At 32.3% G+C, this 23,235-nt stretch overlaps 1 protein-coding gene across 1 annotated transcript in view; it reads left to right on the forward strand.

Moving 5' to 3' along the window:
- The first annotated feature begins 1,303 nt into the window (after positions 1-1,303).
- LOC118192809 (uncharacterized) overlaps positions 1,304-23,235 on the forward strand; it is a 45,722-nt gene continuing 23,790 nt past the window's right edge. Inside the window, exons 1-3 of the mRNA XM_085823040.1 lie at positions 1,304-1,355; positions 5,021-5,977; positions 22,207-22,938. Coding sequence (XP_085679166.1) covers positions 1,304-1,355; positions 5,021-5,977; positions 22,207-22,938 — 1,741 coding nt within the window. The remainder of the gene's footprint in view (positions 1,356-5,020; positions 5,978-22,206; positions 22,939-23,235) is intronic.

Consider the following 23,235-nt stretch of genomic DNA (forward strand, 5'->3'; position numbering starts at 1 on the left):
TTTAGTCTTCTTGAACTTTAGATACGAAAAAGCCAATTCACATAAGTATGTAAATCTAAACCAAGAATAGATATTTTTATTCGCTAAATTTTTGGGATATTATAATACATTTCTCGTTGGTTGTATTGTCAAAAATCGTTATTCAGTTTTCTGGCTTGTAATATTACATCAGTTTGCAGAGTTACTTTCTAATATGATTTTTCTGAATAGTAAATATGTCAGAAATTCTTGCGGCAGTATGTTTTAAATATAAATTCTGATTTAAAAGGAAAAGGCAAATACTCATTACTGCACAATAACTTTTTCAAAATCAAGAAATGTGACTTCAATCTAATTCAAGTGTTTTTAATGTTATAATTACGGTTTTGATATTTTTGCAGGTAATCGGATATATTTGAAATGTGATCCAAATTGTTTTGTATAAGATCTATTGTTTAAGTTTTTAACTTTTTACTTTTGTTCCCATGTTCAGTTATTCTGATTTTTACTTTAAATATTTGTTCTTTTTTATTATATATCATTGTCCTTGTGTGATAGAGCTGTTTTATATGTTTGGATTGATTTTTCCAATAAAGCTATATGTAACAACAGATCTTCTTTTACCACACTAAATTTATTTCGTACGCCTTAATGCTGCTGATTATTTCAAATACTGTTTTACTTTCTCCTTGCAGTTCCTAATTTAAATCACTTAACTTTGATGCATTAAAATATGTAAGAAATTCTAAATCAATTAGCCAAATTTCATCAATTAAAAATGAATATTCTAGATCTTGTTTTTTGAGAAAACTTTTATCTCAGTCAATAAATCATGAAATCAGCGCAGAAATTTATTTCTATTAGCTAGCTTATATTGGTATGTAATAATAATTTGAGAAAACTTCTTCAGACGGAATTGAAAATTTTAAACTCTTTTTCCATTATTTCTTTTGTATTTAATATTTTGTTTGTGCATTAAAGTTGTAGATCTAAAACTGAAACAATAATTTCAATCTTTAAAATCATTAGAAAATCAATCTCTTATTTGAAAAAGCTTGAGAATTCATTATCATTTAGCACAGAGTTATAAATTCATTCAAGTAGTCTATCATGGCTCCTGCTTCATCCCTTATTATGAAATTAATTAAAAAAAACTTTGCTGTGTCAATTATATTCATCGATTCATCAAATCGAAGGGAATCTATTTATATGGTTTATGTATAACTGTTCTTAGCCTTTCATCCCTAAGTGGGTCGATAAAATGAGTACCAAGTTCGCTTGGGGACTAAACACGGGGGTCCTGCGACGAACTGACCACTTGTCCATGGCATATGCTGATGCACTCCTGGGCCCCAAAGTCAAGAAAGCAGAAAATGGTAATGCAGGCCGTGGCCCACTAGGGCTGTTGTGCCACTGAGTTCAGTTTAGTTTTTATTATATATATATATAACTGTTCTCTTAATTTTCGCTCATTTTCTCAAGCCTCCGCACAGCAATACTTCGAGACAATTGTAGGTCTATAATTGCAGGAATGATGTCAATCTTGTTCTTAAAATTATTAAAATTTAAGTCTGACATTTACCAAAAAAAAAAAAAAAAAAAAAAAAAAAAAAGATTTATTTTATAATTTCCCTATCAGAAAATGGTTCACATTTTTTTCTTGGTAAAATATGACTAACTTTCAAGGATGCCATTCCCATTGATTTCTACATGGGCTTCCTACAAACATTTTGTTGAACTCTTCACTAAGACTTCAGATCCTTAGTTTTAATCTTTTCAAATCTTTATTTTGTGGGTAATCTGTTTGATATTTGTTATGTAAAGTTAAAAGCATGCTTCTCCAGATTACACTTTTTAATGACAGCTATTGAGGCATTGCATATTAAACGACGACATTTATTATTTATCATTGTAAAATAATCAAGTTCCCATTCTTCATGAGATTGAAAAGTCTTTGATAACTCATTTTACAGGATACTAAAATGAAAAATGTACAAGCAGACAATTTGCATTTAAAACATAGGAAGAAGGTGCTTACATTCATGCTAATACAATACTACTACCGCAGTGAATACTAAATATTAAACCATTCATCACTGTAAAAAATAATAAAGGTCTCATTCTTGATGAAAAATCTTTGATATTTTTGGTTTACTACTAATTTTATTGGGTACTAAAATACAAAAGTATACAAGCAGAGTTTTGATTTAAAACACAGAAAGAAGGTACTTACATTTATGCTAATGCAATGTTACCACTATGGTTGATATAGTGATTACATTGGTGAATACTGTAGTGGTATCTATTTATTAAACAAGAAATGCCAACTTATAATACTGTTACACCAATGAATAAATAAGGGAGTATCACGGAGCCCACGTATTGGACAGCAAGTGGAGGACAGGTGAGTTAAAACGCCGCTCTTCCATTCTACACACTCAGTAGTTTGCAAACTCAACACCTTTCGGACTCTACAAACCTCTTCATGTGTTCCGGCCAGCTTTCCCCACCTCCCTGTCCTTCTGCAGCTGTCCCAGACATGGCTTGCTGGTCACCGAAGCTCAGGGCTTCATTTCTCTATTATTTTTACAAGGCTATCTCAACTGGAGAAGCTTCATTTTTGAACTTTCACACATGTCAGGACTCTAAGCGGATTCCTTCAGGAATGTGGAAAGAACAGGAGTAGTGCATCTCCCGCTGCATGCCAGAATAACCAACCAAAGTATCAAAGTATCTCGACAGCTTAAGGCTAATTGTTAACGGGAAGGAGCCATGAGCTTCTTTGAAATAAGACTAAGTTGCGTTTGTATGTTGGTTGTGATCAATCAAAAATCGCTTCCTTCGATTGACTTCCTGGCCACTTCTGATCTATATTATGCAAGTGTCCTTTTCTTCTATACCAGTACTGCCTTTTCACAGTTGCTGCAGTGACTTTGCTTAAGGAAATTTCGCTCTAGGTTAATTTATTATATATTCTCAATTAATATTTAGCATATGTTACAGAGCCGTAGGTTTTCAGCGCCCAGGGACAACTGAAGATTTTGCGCCCCCTACTTACTGCTTGCCAAGGATGGAAAACGTTTAATTCTAAAATGTCGTAACATCAGTTTGGCGCCCCTTGGATTCTGCGCCCGGGGACAGATGCCCCCCTTGCCCCCCTCTAGCTACGCCCCTGATATGTTATCTTGCTTTGCATTTGACTAAATGCATCTAATTTATTGTTCTAATAAAGTTGTTTGTTTTCCTTCTAGGAAACATACCTAGTAGATGTAGCATTTGTAAATCTGCTGTTTTTATAGATACTATAATATAGTAAATATGTTTTATGTAAGATTTCTTTCTTGCGTGATTAAATATAACATATTAATACTACTAGTCAAACATTTAAACTATGTTCTAATAGAGTGAAACTTCTCACAGCAGCCACTTTATTGTGGTAGATATTTCAGAAAATGAAAGGCATTTTTGAGAGCATAATTAAATAACAGTGCTAAATACCATCATTTCTGTGCAGAAAACCAAAATCATCTGGAATCATTTATGTTCATCTTAAGGGAAGAGAGGGAGAAAATATGAAATTTTCTTTTAAATCAATGTAATTTAAATCAATTTAAATCACATGATAGGTGTAACTTGTTGATAATACAGAATTCTTAGCTTTACATAAAATACTTCGATCATTATTGTAAGTGGAACTCTCTAATAAAATCTTTGTTGTTAAAAAAATGATAAGTTAGACATAAATGTTTAGTGTAATTACAAAATTCATACACAAATTATTCGAGTTCATTGATTTAAATACTATATAAACTGCATTTTTAGTAAAATTTAGTAAGTTGTTTTATTCTTTCTTCCACAGATGGTAATCAAAGACACAACATTTTGCTACTTTTATTGATGGTGTCAATGAAATATCTTCGTTTCTTTAAGCCCTTCTGTTATATGTTTTTGTCCTTTCCGTTATAAATGCCTGTTATAAGTTTTGATTTATTTCACAGAGCTTATATTTCAAAAGGACATTGCATGTAAAGTCTCATATGATTTCATAAAATACCTTAGTTTTAAAATGTACTTTTTGAAATTAAACAAGGTGTAAAAAAAAGGACTCACCTAAAACCCTAAAAAACCAGTGTCCTTAAAACTGTTGCATCTGAGAAATAGAACAGAATAAAATGATTATTAAATTTAGTTTAGGGAACTGAAAAAGCTGCTTGTTTTTTAACATCCTACTTTCATATATCGTATTATTTTGTATTGGCTGTTTAATGCCATTGTCACTGCTATGCAGAAATATGGTACTTGTACATCTTTGCAAATTCATTTTTTCGATGAAGATGTTATAATTTTTACATGTCCAAATGCATCATGTTCATATTGAAAACATACTTTCATAACAGAGCCTCGACTTAATGGTGTCAGCACTGCTTAAGTCTTGTTCAGTTAAAGTTAAAAGGTATTTAAAATTAACAACTCGAATAAAGTACAGTGCCATTAAACAGCAACTCCACTCCTTTTGATACATAAGGACGATTTTAAAAGAGAAAACACTGTCTGATATTTTTGGAAATATATTAATTAGCATAACCAACAAATATATTTTGGTCACACCACAAAATCTTAAGTACCTTTTAAGGCAATTCTTTATGCTTCTTAAATGACTTTAAAAAATGAAGCAATTTTTTTTAGTTAAGTTAGAAGTATGTAAGATCACATTTCTTAAGTCCTTAGCATACTCTTTTGAAAATGAGAGTTAACTTTGATTACTGAATCAATTTTAATTTCTTCTATGACAAGAATGGTTTTAATATAAGGAATCAGATCATAAGATTCCCGAATTAAATTCAAACTCTAACAGTATTTTTCCTCTTTTAATTTTTTTGGGAAAAAAAGCAACTTTTCGTAATTTCAGATATTAAAAAAAAATTTTAATTGTGATTAATGTTATTAAAACTAATGTGTATGTACAACTATCATATATAAAATTTTGTTGTACATTAATCTGTTATTCTAAACTAAAGATATTATATTCTTATTGTTTTAGACTGCTATGAAACCAATCGTCATACTGTTATGGAGATGAAAAGAATTGTACAAGATATCAAGCTTGGACAGAAGGAGTTAAAAAACTCAGTTCTTCTAATGCAGAATGATTCAAAAGAAGAATTTCTTTTAATGCTGGAAAGTATCCTGCATAAAATTTTGCTATTCAATTACATTTCCTTGCAAAAAAATTCAACGACCATGCAAGATTCCATAGTTCATCAACAACAGCATATGACAGAAGAAATGCTTTTAATGGTTAAGCAATTCAAATATACTGAAAGGGCTAAATCTACAGATCAGCCCAAACTTCATGAATCTATTGATCGTGAATATTCGTTAAAGAGTAATGAAAGTGAATATCCAGAAAAAGTAGACAAACTGATACCAAGTGAAGAAAAATTTGTATCATATGCTTATCAACCAGAGCATATGGCAGAAGAAAGGTCTTTAATGGTTAAGAAACTCAAATATGGAGATGTTGAAGAGGATAAATCAACAGATCAGATCCAACTTTATGAATTTATTGATCATGAATATTCGTTAAAGAGTAATGAAACTGAATATCCGGAAAAAGCAGAAAACCTGATATCAAGTGAAGATAGCTTTGTATCATATGCTTATCAACAAGAGCATATTACAGAAGAAATACCTTTAATCGTTAAGAAACTCAAATATGTAGATGCTGAAGAGGATAAATCAACAGATCATATCCAACTTTATGAATTTATTGATCATGAATATTTGTTAAAGAGTAATGAAACTGAATATCCGGAAAAAGCAGAAAACCTGATATCAAGTGAAGATAGCTTTGTATCATATGCTTATCAACAAGAGCATATTACAGAAGAAATACCTTTAATCGTTAAGAAACTCAAATATGTAGATGCTGAAGAGGATAAATCAACAGATCAGATCCAACTTTATGAATTTATTGATCACGAATATTCGTTAAAGAGTAATGAAACTGAGTATCCGGAAAAAGCAGGAAACCTGATATCAAGTGAAGATAGCTTTGTATCATGTGTATCATATTCAAAATTAACTTATTAAAAAGCGTCAAAATTATTTAAGATTGCAACTAAATAACTCCTTGAAGTAATTATTGTTTCATAAGATGAAAATGTTTCAGTCAAAAATTGCAAGTGTTACTTTAGCTTTTACCGGTTTTTAATAATATCCTGAATCTTCAATACAATGACTCTACAATTTTACAACAATAAGCAATTTTAGAAACTTCTTTCTATTACAGTGGGTTAAACCTTTAAAAAGTTTCATAATAAAGATTTGAATTCTCATGGGTTGACAAAGAAAAAGCTTCAAGACCAACAGCTACATTATTAAATCGGAGTCTACTGATGTAACAGAGTCTTGAAATTCTGTTATTATAGGGTATATTCTGTGCTAGGAAATGTGAAAATTTTGAAGCTATAATAAAGTGCGTAATTGATAATTACATGTTCTTTTATAAATGCTGCACGCCTAACTATCTCTTCAATGTTTTATTGTAAAATTTTCTTGTTTACGAAATGTATGAAACAAAATATGATATGATGCTGTTGGTTATGTGACACCATTTTGCGAAAATATACACAATTTAAAATTGTATATAGGACTTTTATAAAATATTATCCAACTAAATGTTTTTCCTTAACATCCTAAAGATCTCTTACAAGAAGAAAAGGTTCATACTACATAAAATTTTCATCTTCAAAATTATGTCACTTTAATGCAAATTTCGAATTTTAGTATTTTTATAAGAGGATGTAAAAGGTATTTTTTAGAAAGTATCATTTGAACTTTTAGGTTACTTTTCATTGTTTGTGAATCAAAGCTTCTTTGATTATAAAAGGTGTAGCGGGTTATTTTAATTTTCTAATAGTTATTTTTATTTTTGAATAAGCTGATCTTTACTTTCTTATTTCCCACCTACAATTCCCTACCAGAATAAGTTTTCAAAATCACGTTTTATGTAAATGAGGTAGAGCGAGAATTTAAGTGGAAGTCTCTGTCAGTTCAGTAGAAGAGCTTCAAAGTTCTTAGTACAACGTGTCCTGCCTTCTGGCCACATCGTTGTGCATTAAGCCTAATCCTATTACATTCAGCCGTATTATTACTTGTCCGCTGTTATTCGCCGGTAAGCTTTAAATAAGGACCAACTCTGTTAATTTTGTGCAGCTTCGGCTTGTTTTAGCTTAGTTAGCATTACATCAGTTTCTTATTTCTATGTTAAGTTAAAGCTGAAGAGGAGGCTTCCTGTAAGCCCGGGAGAGGCTAACCGTGAACCTTATTGAGTTGAATAAAATGGTAACTTAACCCTTCTTTAGATTTGTCATTTCCATGTGAACTTAGTGATAATTCCCTGCACAGTTCTTAAGTATTCTAGCTACCAAGAACTGCCAGTTTAGCTAGAACATTATAAGGTATTTCTCTCATTCACATTTGTTTCCATATCGAGCATTATAAATTAAATTCTGTTCATTTTCCTCAAAGTTTTACATAATTAAAATCTATATATTCTAAAATCCTGTTTTTTTCCTGATAAATGAGTGAAACAATGGTTATTGGATAGAAAAGTAGTCCAAAATCTTATCTTCTTCCATTAATTTCTTAAATTGGCATCCATTTGTCTGCAACACCGATTATAGAGGCATTATATTTTTTAAATACGCTGTATAGTATACTGAGTATATTTCTCTAATTACATAATTGGCCAGAATATAGTTTTTAAGCTGAGCCAATGGATCCAATTCGATTCCCATGATACATTTAACTATGCTTAATGCTTCTCACATTTACGTTGCACTGGACGGCTGTTGTTTGCTTTCTTAATATTTTTATATATAATACTATAAGTTATATATAATACTTCAAATCTGAAATGTAGGCAAAAAAGTACTAACTTTTACATCACTTCATTAATCAAACTTCATTTCATACATTGAAATGCAAATTTGTATTTAATTTTTAAGTTATAAATATTTATCTTCCATGCAGAAATTCTATTTTTAGTTTAAATGAAAGCAGAAAAATTAATTTTTTAACTCCCTGTATTGGTGCTTCTAAATGAGAACCATACTTTTCAGATCGTAAAGTAAAATCAAGCAGTCATCTGCTGCTTATATAATCTTGAAAAAAAAAAAAAAAATGAAATAAAATATATAAGTAAGACCAACTTGTATTAGTTATCAGGTTTGTATAATTCTGAAATTATTACATTCAGAGTGACAATCATGTTTAATATAATTTAGTAAACAACAAGTTTACTTATCATTTTTATAGCGTGTGAAAATAGCATGGCTAAATAATGCATATTTGCATTAATTATATGTATGACTAGCTATTTTAAATGGCTGACCAGTTCTGTATTCTAACATATATTCGAATTATTATTTTGATAGATTGTAAACTTCGGGAAAAGTCATCTTGGTTTGGCATGGACTGTTCTTTAGTTTTTATCGCTGACCTGTGTCATGCTTAATTGAAATATGCTGTTCATAGTAGGATTAGTTAGTTTAGGAAACTGTCGAAGCATATGCTAGTATTCAGAAACGTTCTTGATAATTAGCTGAGTATTGAGCCCTAATTTTTCAATAGTAGCAAGAGTTGCCAATGTGTTATCGACTTTTGTGTGTGTATGTGTGTAAGTTATAATTTTGTGTGTGTATGTGTATAAGTAAGCCAAAATGAAAAAAAAAAAAAAAAAAAAAAAGTCGACTTCTAATATGGGGATCGAAATATAAGCGATTATAAAATATTCACTCGAAATTTCACCTGTAAGTCAGATTGAGTACTTCAATATCATTCGTTTTAATTTTAGTATTGTTTGCGGCAAACAGCTTTAAAGTATTGGCGTTAATATGCTCACTACCTGTATTAATAAGGAATTGCATATTTGCTTGCTTATGATAACCATGTAATCCAAAGCATTTTCTGCTATTCCCATGTCCATGACTTGCTTCTGTTAGATCAGGTTACTTAAATATGGCAAAGCGCACAAGGACTATCTTCTTAAGGACATGGATGCCTCCATGGAAGGCATGTTAATGGAAATTAGTTCATATTTAGGTTACGCATGGAGAATACTAACAATGAGTCAGCTCGTTCGCTTGGATTCAATTAGGCCAAACTACCAGTATTCATTCAGCGGTCTTAATATCTTAACTATTGATGAGGGAATTTGTTTTGGAAGGGCAGCGGAATTTAGTTTTGCAACTAAAAAGTGGCTAGAGAAACAAACATATAAACATCAGATTTAAACTTTTGATGTTTTGATGATAAATATAGTAAACTTTCTTGGCATTATTGGTATGAGAGTTATACTGCCTCCTTTTAGAAAGATAACGGTTAGAAGATCTTAGATTAAAATCGTACCGTTTTCAAGGCAAGCATTCAACTTACTTAATGAAATTTTGTATTTGCTTATTCACTGCGTTGATAGCTGAATTGTATTTTATTCAGTATTTGTGAGGTTGCACAAATGACTAGTTGTACGCCATTTGTGACCTCCTGTGTTATTCGGGTTTGACGATTATTTTTCCATTTGCTTCAAACGCAGCTAGTTCCCCCCCTCCAAATTTTAAATTTGATAAAAGTTTACAGAGTTGTTGAATTTTAGAATCTTGAAATTCTGCTTTTCGTCTGTATTTTCTAAAATCAAATATTAGCTCGTACATCTTCGGCATGCGATTCGAGCTCCTACATTAAGATGATTTCTGATACTTCCGTTAAATTTGATGGGTCTAAATTTGCTACAATACGCAAAAATGTTTTGTTAATGTTCATGTTTTCGAGACTCTCTGACCACCCTCTTGGTGGCTCTCCTTCAAAATTGGGGAAGATATAGAAGTTCAACCTCCTTGAGGTTCTGGCAACCATTCTTCCTTGAAATACATGGACAAGACAACAACAACGATTACTTACTTTTATAGCAGTTTTTTAAAATTTGTCATTCATAAATAAAAACATTTTTACAAAAAGGAATTCTAGTTCATTTAAAAATAATAGCTTCACCGAAAAAACACTATAGGCATAATTAAAAAATTCCCATTAATTTCTCCCCATTCTCAACAAAAAACGATTTCTTCATTAAAGGAGATATAGTCACTTTCGTTGCATTTTCTCCTGCTGGCCATTGCTGTGGTAAAAGTGAAATTTTTAACTTATTCTTTACAACATTACCTCAGCCAGAAATGCACCGCAAATAATATTTGAATTATGCAAGCAACATTTTCGCCTTCGAAGAAGAGTCATTTGCAATCTGCATCAGCTATTCAAACACAGGTAGACGCCGCAATAATAAGAGAAATGAATTATTTATGAAGCTGTTCCAAAATATGAAAAATTATGGTGTGACGAAAACGATAAAACCATAATAATATGTGATCAGAATGACAAAGCACTCAGTTCTCGTCGTTATTGGTAAGTCTGCAATAAAAGTAAGCTTGCTTAAAATTTGTCATGAGAAATATGTGGCTATTAAAGATTTACATTAGTATAAAAATCTGCTTTATTTAACTTTTAGAATTTGAAAAAAATTAATAACACCCTAGCGTATGACATATATTGCTTTAAAACAGTTCATAAGAATGTAAAATAAAGGAGTGTTCAATGAGTAGCATTTGAAGCGCCTTTAGTTAAGTATTGGAAGGATATAAGTATTAACAAAATTATTAAAAATTATATATATTATTTTAAAAGTGCTATACTACTTAAAATAATCAACAGTGTGCTATTACTACTTCAAGACCAATTAAAGATCTTATGGAGCATGGATTAGGACAAATTCTCACAATTTTCAGTGTAAGTATCATAAATGCTTAACGCAGTGACGAAAACAGAAAAGTTAGGCTTAAATTGCCTTGGCGAATTTAAGATTACTTTCTAATATTTGACTTAACTTTTCAGTTTCCTAAATACCAATAGCGAATGAAGATTTATTAGAAATTCACATTTGGAGGCAAAAGTACTGTCTACTTCAGTTTCGATAGCTGCGTTTCGTACGCAACATTTAAATATCTGTACTAGCCCTCTGTAAAAATATTGTGTTACTCAGTTACTAAAACTGCCTTTAAAATAAAATTCTGTAATATAAGTATGTATTAATGTGTATTAAATTCTTTTAAAAATTATTACTGTTCTAAATTGTAGGATTTAAACAATAAGGGTGCCTTATTGTTTAAATAATAAGAAAAATAAGGGTGCCTTATTTTTCTAAATAAGATAAATAAGGGTGCCTTATTGTTGCCGTATTAGTTGCCGTATTTAAATCTTCGTAAATTTGACGCAATGGCATGAGTGGTGAAAATTTTAATGTCACACTCTCAATAAAATCATATTACACTGAAGTGCCACTGAATTAGGGTTAGCTAGTCAATAGCGAGTTGAGTCTCCTCTGGCCTTTATAATGGCTGCCAAACGACGAAACATAGATTCAACAAGTTTCTGGAAGCATTCTACGGGAATGGCTTGCCAAACATCGGATAGAGCTGTCTATAATTTAGGAAGAGTCGCTAGCGTTTTGTGATGAGGTTTCAAACCTTTCTCCAAAACGATCGAAAGGTACTCAGTAGAATTTGAGACAGGGCTTTTAAGTAGCCAGTTTATGACAGAGACGTCAGAAAGAGGCTTAACCAGGCAGTAGCCAACCAGGACCTGTGAGAGGTGCAGTTATCTTGCTGGGATACTCCATTTCCGTGTGAATGACAAGGCAATATAAATGGATGGAGATGATCGCCTAGGAACTCTATTATCTATATTATCAACTATACCGAATCATTTTGAGGGAGGTTGGTACAAGTGCCAAAGATCCCAAACACTGCCAAGAGAAAACATCCCAGACCATGATTAAGCCACCATGGCTTTGTACAGTTCCAATCTGCCATACAGGATTCATGGTTTCATGAGTCTGACGCCATATTCTCTGCTTCCCATCGATATTAATTAGTTGGAATCGAAACTCCTCATTCCTTGCTACTCATTTCAAGTCCACTAGGGTCTATTCTCTGTATTCTCTTGCCCAGGCAAGAAGTGCAGCCCGATGGCATGCATTCAGCGAAGGTTCTCTCGTGGGTCTACGGCTTCCGAAGCCAATATGGTTGCACGATCCTTTTACTGACTGTACGACTGTCGCCCTGATTCAGCTGGGTGGTAATCTGAGCTAATGTTTAGCTTCGTTGACTACAAACAATACGGTTGAGCCGTCTCACAACACGCTTGTTCTAGGCTAATTGTCCTTTGCAATTTGCCCGATCGCCAGTTCTTTTTCCCACCACCTGTGTATTCTCGGTATACTCTTCACACTGTTGACCTTGAAAATGCTAGCCCGCTGAGGGTTTTGGAAATTGAAGGGCCCATGCGTCGAGTCCCTTCTATCTGTCCGAGATTGAAGCTGTCTAAACCAGAAGTTTTACCCATACTGGGAATTGAAACAACGGATTAACAACAACCATAGTACTAGCTGTATATGCATTTACCACAACTTCCTCACGTGAGCACAAATGCCGCGCAGCACTATAAAATTTACATAGCTAATTCTATTTCTAATTCAGTGGCGCTTCAGTGTACGGTGTTCAGAAAAGTAGCGCAGTCTTCTGATCGATTTGCCGTGGAATAGTGACTTTAGTTTGAGAATGGAATCAAATAAGATAAGTTTCAAACTAAGATGTTTTTGGTCACGCAGCACTTTCAATAAAAATACGCAACATTTAAATATCTGTACTAGCCCTCTGTAAAAATATTGTGTTACTCAGTTACTAAAACTGCCTTTAAAATAAAATTCTGTAATATAAGTATGTATTAATGTGTATTAAATTCTTTTAAAAATTATTACTGTTCTAAATTATAGGATTTAAACAATAAGGGTGCCTTATTGTTTAAATAATAAGAAAAATAAGGGTGCCTTATTTTTCTAAATAAGATAAATAAGGGTGCCTTATTGTTAAAAGCAAGAAGAAAAGCAGAATAATCATGTCCGCTTTCTTCTTTCCTTATGCGGGGTGTTATTTATTCCCCACACGTTACTATGGGAACAATCTTAATCCGTTCCTCAGCTCAGTTTCAAAATCTGAAAGCTCAGTTTGAAATTGTGAAGCATCGTGAAAAAGTTTCAGAAACTATTAAAATACCCACCAGTAATGAAAATGCCAGGAATTTATTTATTCATTAATTATAAGATATTTATGTGCACCATATAGTCTCACAGATTCCCAGTAAAGTTTAGGATAATATATTCCCACGCTTTCGATTAGAGGTGAAAGACATCATCTTTCTTGTGCATCTACTTTTGGATTTTTGAAGGATTTTAATTTGAAGAATGTATCTAAAGTGGTTAGTGTTTCTTCAGGGTGGTTTTTAAATAACACTGTTTAGATATGGTTTAGATTTTTTCCTCACGTTATTTAGGTATTTACTCCATTCATGGACACTTTGTCTTCGCCAGATGAAACCTCTCTCCAGCTTCCTCACGCTCTCATTTGACATAGGTGATCGAGTCACCTATCTCTGGGCTTTCCCACGCTCCTGCGCACGCACTGAGGTGATTGGGTCATTGCCGCAGGTATCAGGATATCAGTCCGATTTTGCGTACACACATTTGTATATAAAAACGACAGCAATTTTCCGTAGCTAACATAGTGCCGATGGTTCTTTCCGATGTTGACGCAATAGTTAAGCCCAATCAGAAAGTCAATGCTAAAAGAGCCGAAGATGAAGAAATCGAATTGATGTACATATCAGATGGGAGTTGCAATGGTGGCTTACCTGTGACGTCGGGTGCAGAAATTTTCCATTGGCTGAGAGCATACTGAACATTGGACCAGCGGATAAGTGTGTGGGACTAATTTCAGAGCCATACAAAATTTAGAATAAAAACTTGACTGAAAATAAAATAAATGGTAACACTCCTGTTTGAAAAGGGCTTTTTAATTCTTCAGTGGTAATATAACATTGTTCCAAACTACGGGTTCACGGAAATCTCTTCAATTACTGCACCAGATTAATGGAAGAATTTGGCAAGTTATTGCAATAAATAACTCAAAGAGAACAGTAGCTATAAAGGAAATTCTTTTCCTTTAGAAAGATTGCAGATCATCGTTATCACACACACAATAAATTTTAAAGTGTTAATCTCATTATATCGCACAGTTCTGAACTATCAATGTAAGTTGTTCTCGTTGCCACTAGATGGTGCTCGATAAAATAATTCGGCTGCGTCCAAATAGTTCTGTTACAAGCCAATGTTATTTTATTAAATAGAAAATCTCAGAACAATGAAAGGGAAAGATTTTCATTTCCTGCCGGCAGTTAAGCAATATTGTAAAGATAAAAATTAACAATTTAAAGCATTTTTAATTTTCAACAGTGCTTCAGAAATAAAATGCAAAACATGGTTTTAATATAAGAATTCAGAATTAGGTATTTTTTCGTCATCCAGAATCAGATAATGCATCTCCAAAATTATCACCCGTGATTCTAATTCTTGTAAAGAGTTCAGCAACTCTAGATACTGTTACGCTTCTTTTACAAAGATGAGATTTTAATAGCTTCCTTTTTTTTTTCATTATCATTTTAATGCCAATTTCGATTCCGAGAATAACGTAGACAAGATGCAGAGAATAAAAATCTGTTTAGATGCCATTTTGAATGCGAGTTTCAAACAATGCAAGTCGGATATAAAAAATTCCAGATTTCATTGCTAATATGCGCATTTGGGATGTAATGGAGGGAAACTAGTAAGCAAAAGTACGAAAAACTGTTTAAGTAATTATAAATATTTTCAGTTACTTGATAGTCGACCGATTTTCATAAATGAAAGGACTTTTTGAGGAATATTATTTTGCACACTTTATTCTCTTGGAACTAATTCCTTAAATAAATAGACTTGAAAGCTATAAAAACTCTAAAAAATCTTTTGAGATCACGTGTCTGCACAGTGGTATGTTGGTCATACTGTTTTATTATTATTATTATTGGCATAGCAGGAGGGAGAAGAGAAAAAACTATATTCTAAAAAAAATAAGTTCAACTAACAGAGCAGTTGCTCATACTGGTTTTCTTTTGCTGGCAAAGTTGTGGGGAAGAGAAAATGAATTAGATTCTGAAGAACTTACAGCAATAGTATTGTTGCAATTCGGGCTTAAGAAACTGTAATTTCAAAATTATGCCAGACAACAACCTTATTTTTGAGTAGATTTTGAATGCAATAGAAGGCCAAATTTTCCGATTAATGGAATTTGTGAATTATAAATGGAATTCTTATGCACTCTAACAAAACCAAGCACGTTTTTAAACACCAGTAAGATTATAGATATGGAGGTTATTAATTTGCTTAGAGCAAATTAGAGGATTATAAAATATATTTTTTTATAAAGTTATCTGAGGACATAATTCAAAGTCAAGTTTACGAACGATTATGCAAAGAAAAGTGTGAGTTAGCATCTAATATATGTTATTAACCTGAACTTCATTAAATACAAGTTTCTGAAATTAATACAAAAACCTCATTTGATGAATGATTGCCTGATCATCCTTTAACGGTTAATGCCAGGGCAACGGCGCCTGGTCTTTCGATTAACGGGAAAATAACATTTTTTAAAAATTTGTTTAATTTTTTTACTTGAAAGAAACTGTTCAGAATACAACTTATTTAGCCATTTAGCACTGAAGATTATAGTGGACGAATCTACTGCAAAGGAAAGGGAAAGCCCAAAGTTTGGATCCAGGTTATTTCTGTGGATTATTACTTTAGGAAAAGATGCATAAAAAGAAATTTTTTCAAAAACTTATTATTTGGAGAAATCTATAGAGAAAACATATCTGAAATCTTCGATTCTAGATAGCTGAAAAGAAATGAAAAAGTTTAGATGGTAAGATTTGCACCTGCAGACGCTAAAGTATTTAGGTCGTGATTGAAGCATGTCACCTTTCTGCATAAACATATCTAAAATAAAGGAAGAAACTATGTTAAGGATTTCACTGGTGCAGGTGAATCGCTTTTGTTTTGCAAATCTCTGATGTATTTGCATATTGATTTGCTTAACTCTAAGCCGAAAAAGCAACGCGTTGACGTCAATAAAAGAATTTTAATCCACAGTTCAGCAGTTCAGAAGCAAACTTGAAATGTAGCGGAGATAAGGACACGATGGTAATGTTTTTTTTTTTTTAAATATCTGAAATTTATAGCAAACATAATTTGCGCCAAATATTAACACGAAGATCGCAAAGCAAATTTAATTTAAAATTTAAGACTTATATTCATTTATAATTTGTAAAATTCTGAAATTGTGTGCCTCAGATTAATATTTTAAGGTTACAATTTTTAATAAAAAATTATTACTTCAAAAAGGCTATTAGTCTTGAAATGGCATTTTGAGTCGAATCACTTAAATTGTTGAAGTATCGTCCGGTATTCTATTTACAGAAATTAAAGAAGGAATAATCTTCATTGAATGCATGTATATTTCTCCCATTGTAAAAAACCAACGACACATAGAGCCGTCAGATTTTGAGTAACGTAGTATTCCACCCGAATATGGGCATCTGGAAAGCCAAATTTTGAATTTCGAATTTATTTTCCTTATGTATTTCCTATTTTGTAAACATTTAACGAATTTTTTATTAACAAACTCAACGATTTTCAAACGAACACTGGCAACACTTTAAGAGGGGGAAAAAAATTATCTTCAGCGCGCAAGACTTTCTATCGGAAATTCTAAGAATATGCATGTCTAAGTAATGCACAAAATGCTAATAACAAAAAGAAGTTTTGCATATCATGTTAGTAAGAAAACTGAACCTTGATATGGTGAACTGAGAAAAGACTGGAAACAAACAGAAAAATATGTGCCAATACAACAACTCTGCATCGGGCATTCAAACATATATTGCTATGCTGCTTTTAAAATTTTTGTAATTTTGATCTTTAATTGTATATGGCTCAAGTGCGAAGAAAATAATGCTTAATAATAAAGATAAAAAAAGAGGTTAGGAGTGAGAGAAACAGAAGACTGATAAACTGCGTGCGTGCGTAAAAAACCTTAAGAAACCCCTTTGGGCGACCATTCAAATCTGAAACCTTTCAGAGTTTTTTATTTATTTATTTATTTTTTTAATTAAAATAGACTTTTGATCACACAGCAATATCTTCATTACCGTATGGAGCGGCCTTAACAAAATTAAGTTAAACATATTCATAAAATTCAGGAGAATTTGTAAAATACAGCACATTTTCCGGAATTTATACTGAAGCAGAACGCGGCACTGCAATGCCGGACTGTTCTGAAGAATCCGGTACGTTTGCCCTTTTGCTGTGGTTCTACCACTGCAAGGCAAATTTGGAACTGATAAAATGTTCAGTGCTTCTGTAGTATATTGACACATTTTATAGTTGTGGATATAAACATTGCAGTTCTGCTTTTCTTTTTGAGAGAATCAACGCAAATTTTGTTTCGAGTTGGTGACTTTCTGACAAAAAACTGTGATTCTGAGTTGAGGGTGGCCTTTTAGATTAATATGAAATCGTCATGAAAAAACAGTTTTCTCTGTTCGGCAGAGTACCATGCTATACAGTGTTGTATTTAGATTAACGAGTAAAACTTATATAATTAAAAAAAATGGAAACTGAATTTGAAAAACCAGGAAAACTTTAGGGTAAAATGCAAAAAGAACAATAATGGACATATGAAAACAGCAAAGACTTAAAACCGTCGTGTATATACTTGCATAGGGAATACAATATTAGAAGAATGAAACCGTTTTGTTATATTTTTGTTAGAAGTTTCTCTCTTTTTCTTTTCTTACCCTTTAAGTAATTATTTCATTTTACAGCGATTGGTCATTCACTACAATGACTAACGTGTTTTAAATTGGATTGCGATAAAATATTTTTAGTCCAAAGGGGCTTTGTCCCTGAAGAACTATTGTTTTCGTTTTGCGATTTTGCGTCGGACTCATAAACGTCGGTTCACTTTTCAAACTGTTGCCACAAAATGTTAGAGTCCTGCATTATATTTGAAGAAATTAAATAATGAAAAATCTGCATAAATGATTGTCTATTTCTCGCATTGTGATAAAACAATAGTACATAGAGCCATCGAATTTTGAATGACGAAATCCTACTGCGAATATGGGCATCTGAAATCCCAAATTTGGAATTTGTTTTATTATAGATTTTATATTTTGTAAAACTTTAACGAATTTTTGATTTACAAACTCAATGCTTTAAAAGCGAGAAATGGCAACGTTATATAGAAAAAAAAATACTTTTATCTCCAGCTCGCGAGACTGTGTATATCGGAAATTCTAAAGATATGCTTAATTTAACATTATTTTGCGATATTGCTCTTGAACTGAATTTTATGGTTTAAGTGCAAAGAACATGATATTTAATAAATAAAGGTAACACTCAAAACGTTAAAAAAACGCCCCTTTAGACGTAATTTAAAATCTAAAACATTTCAGATTTTTTTTTTTTTTTCAATAGTGCCAGTGTTCTTACTTAAAAATGCAATTTTTGTTCAAGGAAAAAAGGCCAGGAGGAGTTTGAATAAAATAAGTTTTTATTTAAATAATCAGCTTTTATTTAAATATTAAAATAATTAATGAACTAAAACTGAGAAAATAATTTATCATATATAATTTAATAGATGCAAGAGATTAAATAATTCTCTTTACAAAATCCATTTACGATTCATATCACGAATAATAAACGCTTGAGATGCCCTTGATAAGTTCATAATGTTAATGGCTCATACAATGTAATTCGATTATTAGAATTCGTTGGTTAGGCGTCCATGCTGAATAACGAAAATGTTAACAAAAATGTTTCAAAAATGGTGTGAGTAATGTTGTGAGAAATTACTGAATTCCACCTTGCGTGATTTTGTGCTGTAAGTGGTCAGCACTTCCAGTTAGAAATTTAAATATTGGTGCTTCTAATTCTGACAATTGGTGTTTTAGGTTTGTAGCATCGATAAACCTAAAAGTTTCTATAATACAAAAAATTAAAAATAAATTCCGGAAAAAGCATTGTGTAAATTATTTACTATGTTTAATAATTTCTATAGATAGAGAGAACATTATCATGAAATAATGTTATTTACTTCATTTCCTTCACTGAAAATGCATCGATTATGACAGAAAGTAATCACATCTGTTAATTATCACAGAAATTCGGCACTGATTATGATTTGTTTAAACTCATCATCATATCATTTTTCAGTACTTGGATGTTGCTTACGTTTCAAAATTTCTGTGGAAACTAATACAGTATAATCATTGTAAGAAGGAGCTATGGATCGTTATGCAATTGTAGGGAAATTATGTAATTACTTTTAACTCCTTTTTGCTACTTATTTTTTCAATTCTTTTTATTCAGTTTGTTACACATAAGTAAACACGTGGAACAAAATGAGTGAAAATAATTGAAAATTTGTTAATAAGACAGAGGCCTTTTCATAAAAAAAAATTAAATTGACCTTGAGTTTGAATTTACTTTTAAAATTTTACGTAGCAGAATAACTGATTTGAAGGACCTGATGTTACGTGGATGAGTTTGGAATAAACAGTATTAGAAAGGAATGGTTAAACTTTGAATGCAGGTCATAATGCGCATCTTTATTTTATTAATTCCTTAACATTAATGCTTTAAATACATTATAAAGAATGGCAGAAATTCACATCAACGTAAGACTATAAAAAGGCAATTTTTCTTTAGCGAGTTTAAAATAAATTAATCATTTTAAGTGATAAATGATGTAACCTCTTTCCTTCGGAAAACCGTTTTCTCAAAAACAAAACTTATGATGCATTTCACAATCATGCAAATATTTGGTTGTAACGAAAGTTTTCAGCTAAAAAAGTATTTAATAAGGTTAGGAAGAAAAAAACATGAAATCAGAAACTTTAGTGGGGATAGTAATCACCACCCAAATCTAAGATTTTCTGCCAATGTTTTGGTAATTTTTCAAAGCCTTCACCCCAGAAACTTGGCGGCCGCGTCTCCAAAAACAGATCAACATAACTTCGGACGTCCTGTACAAAACGACAAATAACACAACAAGATGCAGCTGCAGGTGTGAAAAAAAGGTAGACGTAGGAAGGAGTGATATTGGAGCTACATGGTAGATGTGGCAAAAGATCTCATTCCAGTCCGTACACAGTCCAGCCGGGGAATGCAAGCACATGCATTATCTTGACGGATCATTGTCTTTTTGCGTCGGTACTTAGTTCGACATTTTTTCTTGATAACAGCATCAACACGGACTAGCATCTCACTGTACACCTTACTTTCGAGGTTTTTAACTTTCCCTTGGTACTCTTTGTGGATAATATCACGACAGTACCACCAGATACAAAGAATGATCTTTTTGTTAGTCAAATTGCGCTTTGCGACGCTGCCGACGGGCTCACTGTGCGCAGACCAACCCACTTTCTGCTTATGTTGTTGATGTAAATCCACTTTTCCTCACAAATGATTATTCGGTCCAGAATTTTATCCTTGCGTTGATATTCGAGCAGATTAGTGCTGGTTTAAAGGCATCTATCCTTACCTGCTTGAGCCAGCTCATGCGGCACCCAAAGCTTGAACTTGTACGTCAGGTTTACGCGATGCATAGCATGACTAATGGATGTGGTACTAATGTCTAAGTCCTTAGCAAGCTCTCGAGTGAAAGGCATAGTCCTTGTTTTTAAACTATCAAAACCAAACCTTCATAGTATCATATGATACAACCATTAGTGCCTAAAAGCTGTAAACATCATTTGGTGACATTCTGTAGCTGAAGTTTCTGGAGTGAAGACAACTGGAAATAAATGACAGCTCTAATCTGGTTGTGTGATAGTTCCATTTCATACACCTTGTACTTAATGATAACGATAGTTTTTTTTACAAATTTCAGTATACAGTGTTCTAAAGCAAGTCTCTTTCTTTCAAATGCCAAAAATCGTTTGACAAAATGTGATTAAATGCAACGCGAAATGTATGAGCAGGAAATATTTGCGGTGGTGGAAAACTTTCGTTATATCCCCCGATAAATTTTGTTTTAGCAAGAAATACTGCATAATTAAGAAATTCTGATCAACATGTAAAATATTAAAAAATATTTTCCTAAAGTACTAAATACAAAAGTTTTCTTAATTTGTTGAAATTTTTCCGTAATCCGTTTCCGTAATTTTTTTTATCTAGTTTTAGATTTTTCCTCGTAGAAGTTCTGCATTCTAAAGTTTGCTGAAACTGAGGGAAGTACTTAAAAAAATAAATTATCAAGGGGGCAGTTGATTATAGCTGAATCTCGCTATAACGATTTCTTTTTACAATGACTATTCCATTGCAAATGTCGGTGTAAAAAAGTCCCGAAATTTTATGTCGCATATCACCATTTTTTCTTTTGAAATCAGTCGTAAAAATATTTTTTTCTTGAAACGAACAATTTTTATAACGAATACCAGTTATATAAATAATTGTAAAACACATACCCTAATGTTTCATAAAGTGATTAAAAAGCAAACTCATTCGAAAATTGAACAATTATGAGGAATACTAACATTTCATTATAAATTATAATCGAAGCCTCCGAATACATTTAATGAATAAAAAAATTTTGCTGAATTTCTAGTATTTTGTTTAATTTCTAGTTTAGCTATAGCATATAATTTTAAATTCTTTAATATTCTTGGTAATTTAAATAATTGATGCTCTTCATAATAACAAGAATTTCATATTAAGGAGCAAGATACCTGAGTACTTTTAATATAAAATGAGAAATAAAACGAAAATTTTCTGATGAATATGTACCTTAAGTCTAATAGATAGTAAGAGTGAGACATTCTTTAATGTATCAGCATTTTAAAGGTTAATGAAAATTACTTTAATTTATTAGTGTTAGATGAGAATTTATTTCTACATTTATTTTAAAGATTCATTTCCCTATCGGTGAAATGCTCAGAAGTGCAGATGATTATTTAAAAAAAATTTTTTAATATGTCTTTAGCGAAAAAGATTTGAAAGTGGCCAACCTGAATTTCCTTCCCACGCATTACGTTAGGTGAGTTCTCTGACGTACGAAAAACAGGTGTGTGTTGGTATTCATCCTGAGACATTAACAAACGAAACTGTGACAAAATTATTGAATTAGCTGAACTATAAGTCATGACTATAAACAGTAACTCACGATTTTTGGTGTATAAAAGATCCTGTCAAAGAGCTGCAGGCCATACATTCCAGAACAACCCAAAAGCAATCACTGGCTATGGAGTGGATAACTCGAATAGTATTTCTACTTTTTTTCACTTGTACTCAACTTTATCCTGCTTTAGGAGGTTCAGAAGACATATGGGGCAATCCTTCGAAAGCAGAAAGTCTCCTTCAAGGATTTACTCGAGCGTTACAATATTCTGGAGTCTTTACGTATGAGCAAATGGATGACATATCATCTATTAGTGATACCATAATGGACGCCATAGAGAGAAGTACTCGCTCTAACAAAAACTCTAGATCGAAACTACAAGCACTAAATGCAGCTTTCGCCTCATCAGTAGCAGAAATAGCTGCTTCAACAGAGGGAGGGCAACCACTGTCGGTCAAGACTGAAGCAATAATTAATGCATTGGAAAGTGCATTTTTGGAAACCTCAGGGTCAGTAGATCAAGCATTCTTAAACGAAATAAACGAATTAATAACAATGTTTACTGAAGAAGGTCTGAGCAAAGTCTCCGGAACAGATGGTGGTTACAGTTCAAGCACATCGATCGCCGCTGACGCTAATGGACAAGGAGGTTTTGGAGGTAGAAGTGGCTTCGGATTTGGTGCTAGTGGTGGTGCTGCTGCTTCTGCTGCTGGAACAGGATCTGATAGAAGTGCACGAGGGCAAGATGCTGCACCTGTTGCCGCCACCACCGCTGCTGTTGCAGCTGGAGCAGGAGGTAAGTCATATATTTCTATTTTGTATGAGAATAAGTAGTATAGTCTAAAACAAAATATTTTAAATGTTCCTTGTCATTTCACAGTCAGTTCATTAAGGGTTCCCCTCCTGCTACTCGCATATCAAAAGCTTCCTTTTCAATGAAATGGCAGGTATTGTGAATGACTAGAATAGTCTAATTCTTAAAGCTTCATGATGCATGCATTTAAATATTATTGTTTGAATCGCATTTTAAAACGTGTTACACTTTTCAAATACTTTCACTAATCTTTTGATTTTTAATCAGTTTTAATATAAA

This window comes from Stegodyphus dumicola, chromosome 8 (assembly GCF_044657685.1).
Source record: "Stegodyphus dumicola isolate Sdum_Otavi_A_Nest chromosome 8, ASM4465768v1".
Lineage (NCBI taxonomy): Eukaryota > Metazoa > Arthropoda > Arachnida > Araneae > Eresidae > Stegodyphus > Stegodyphus dumicola.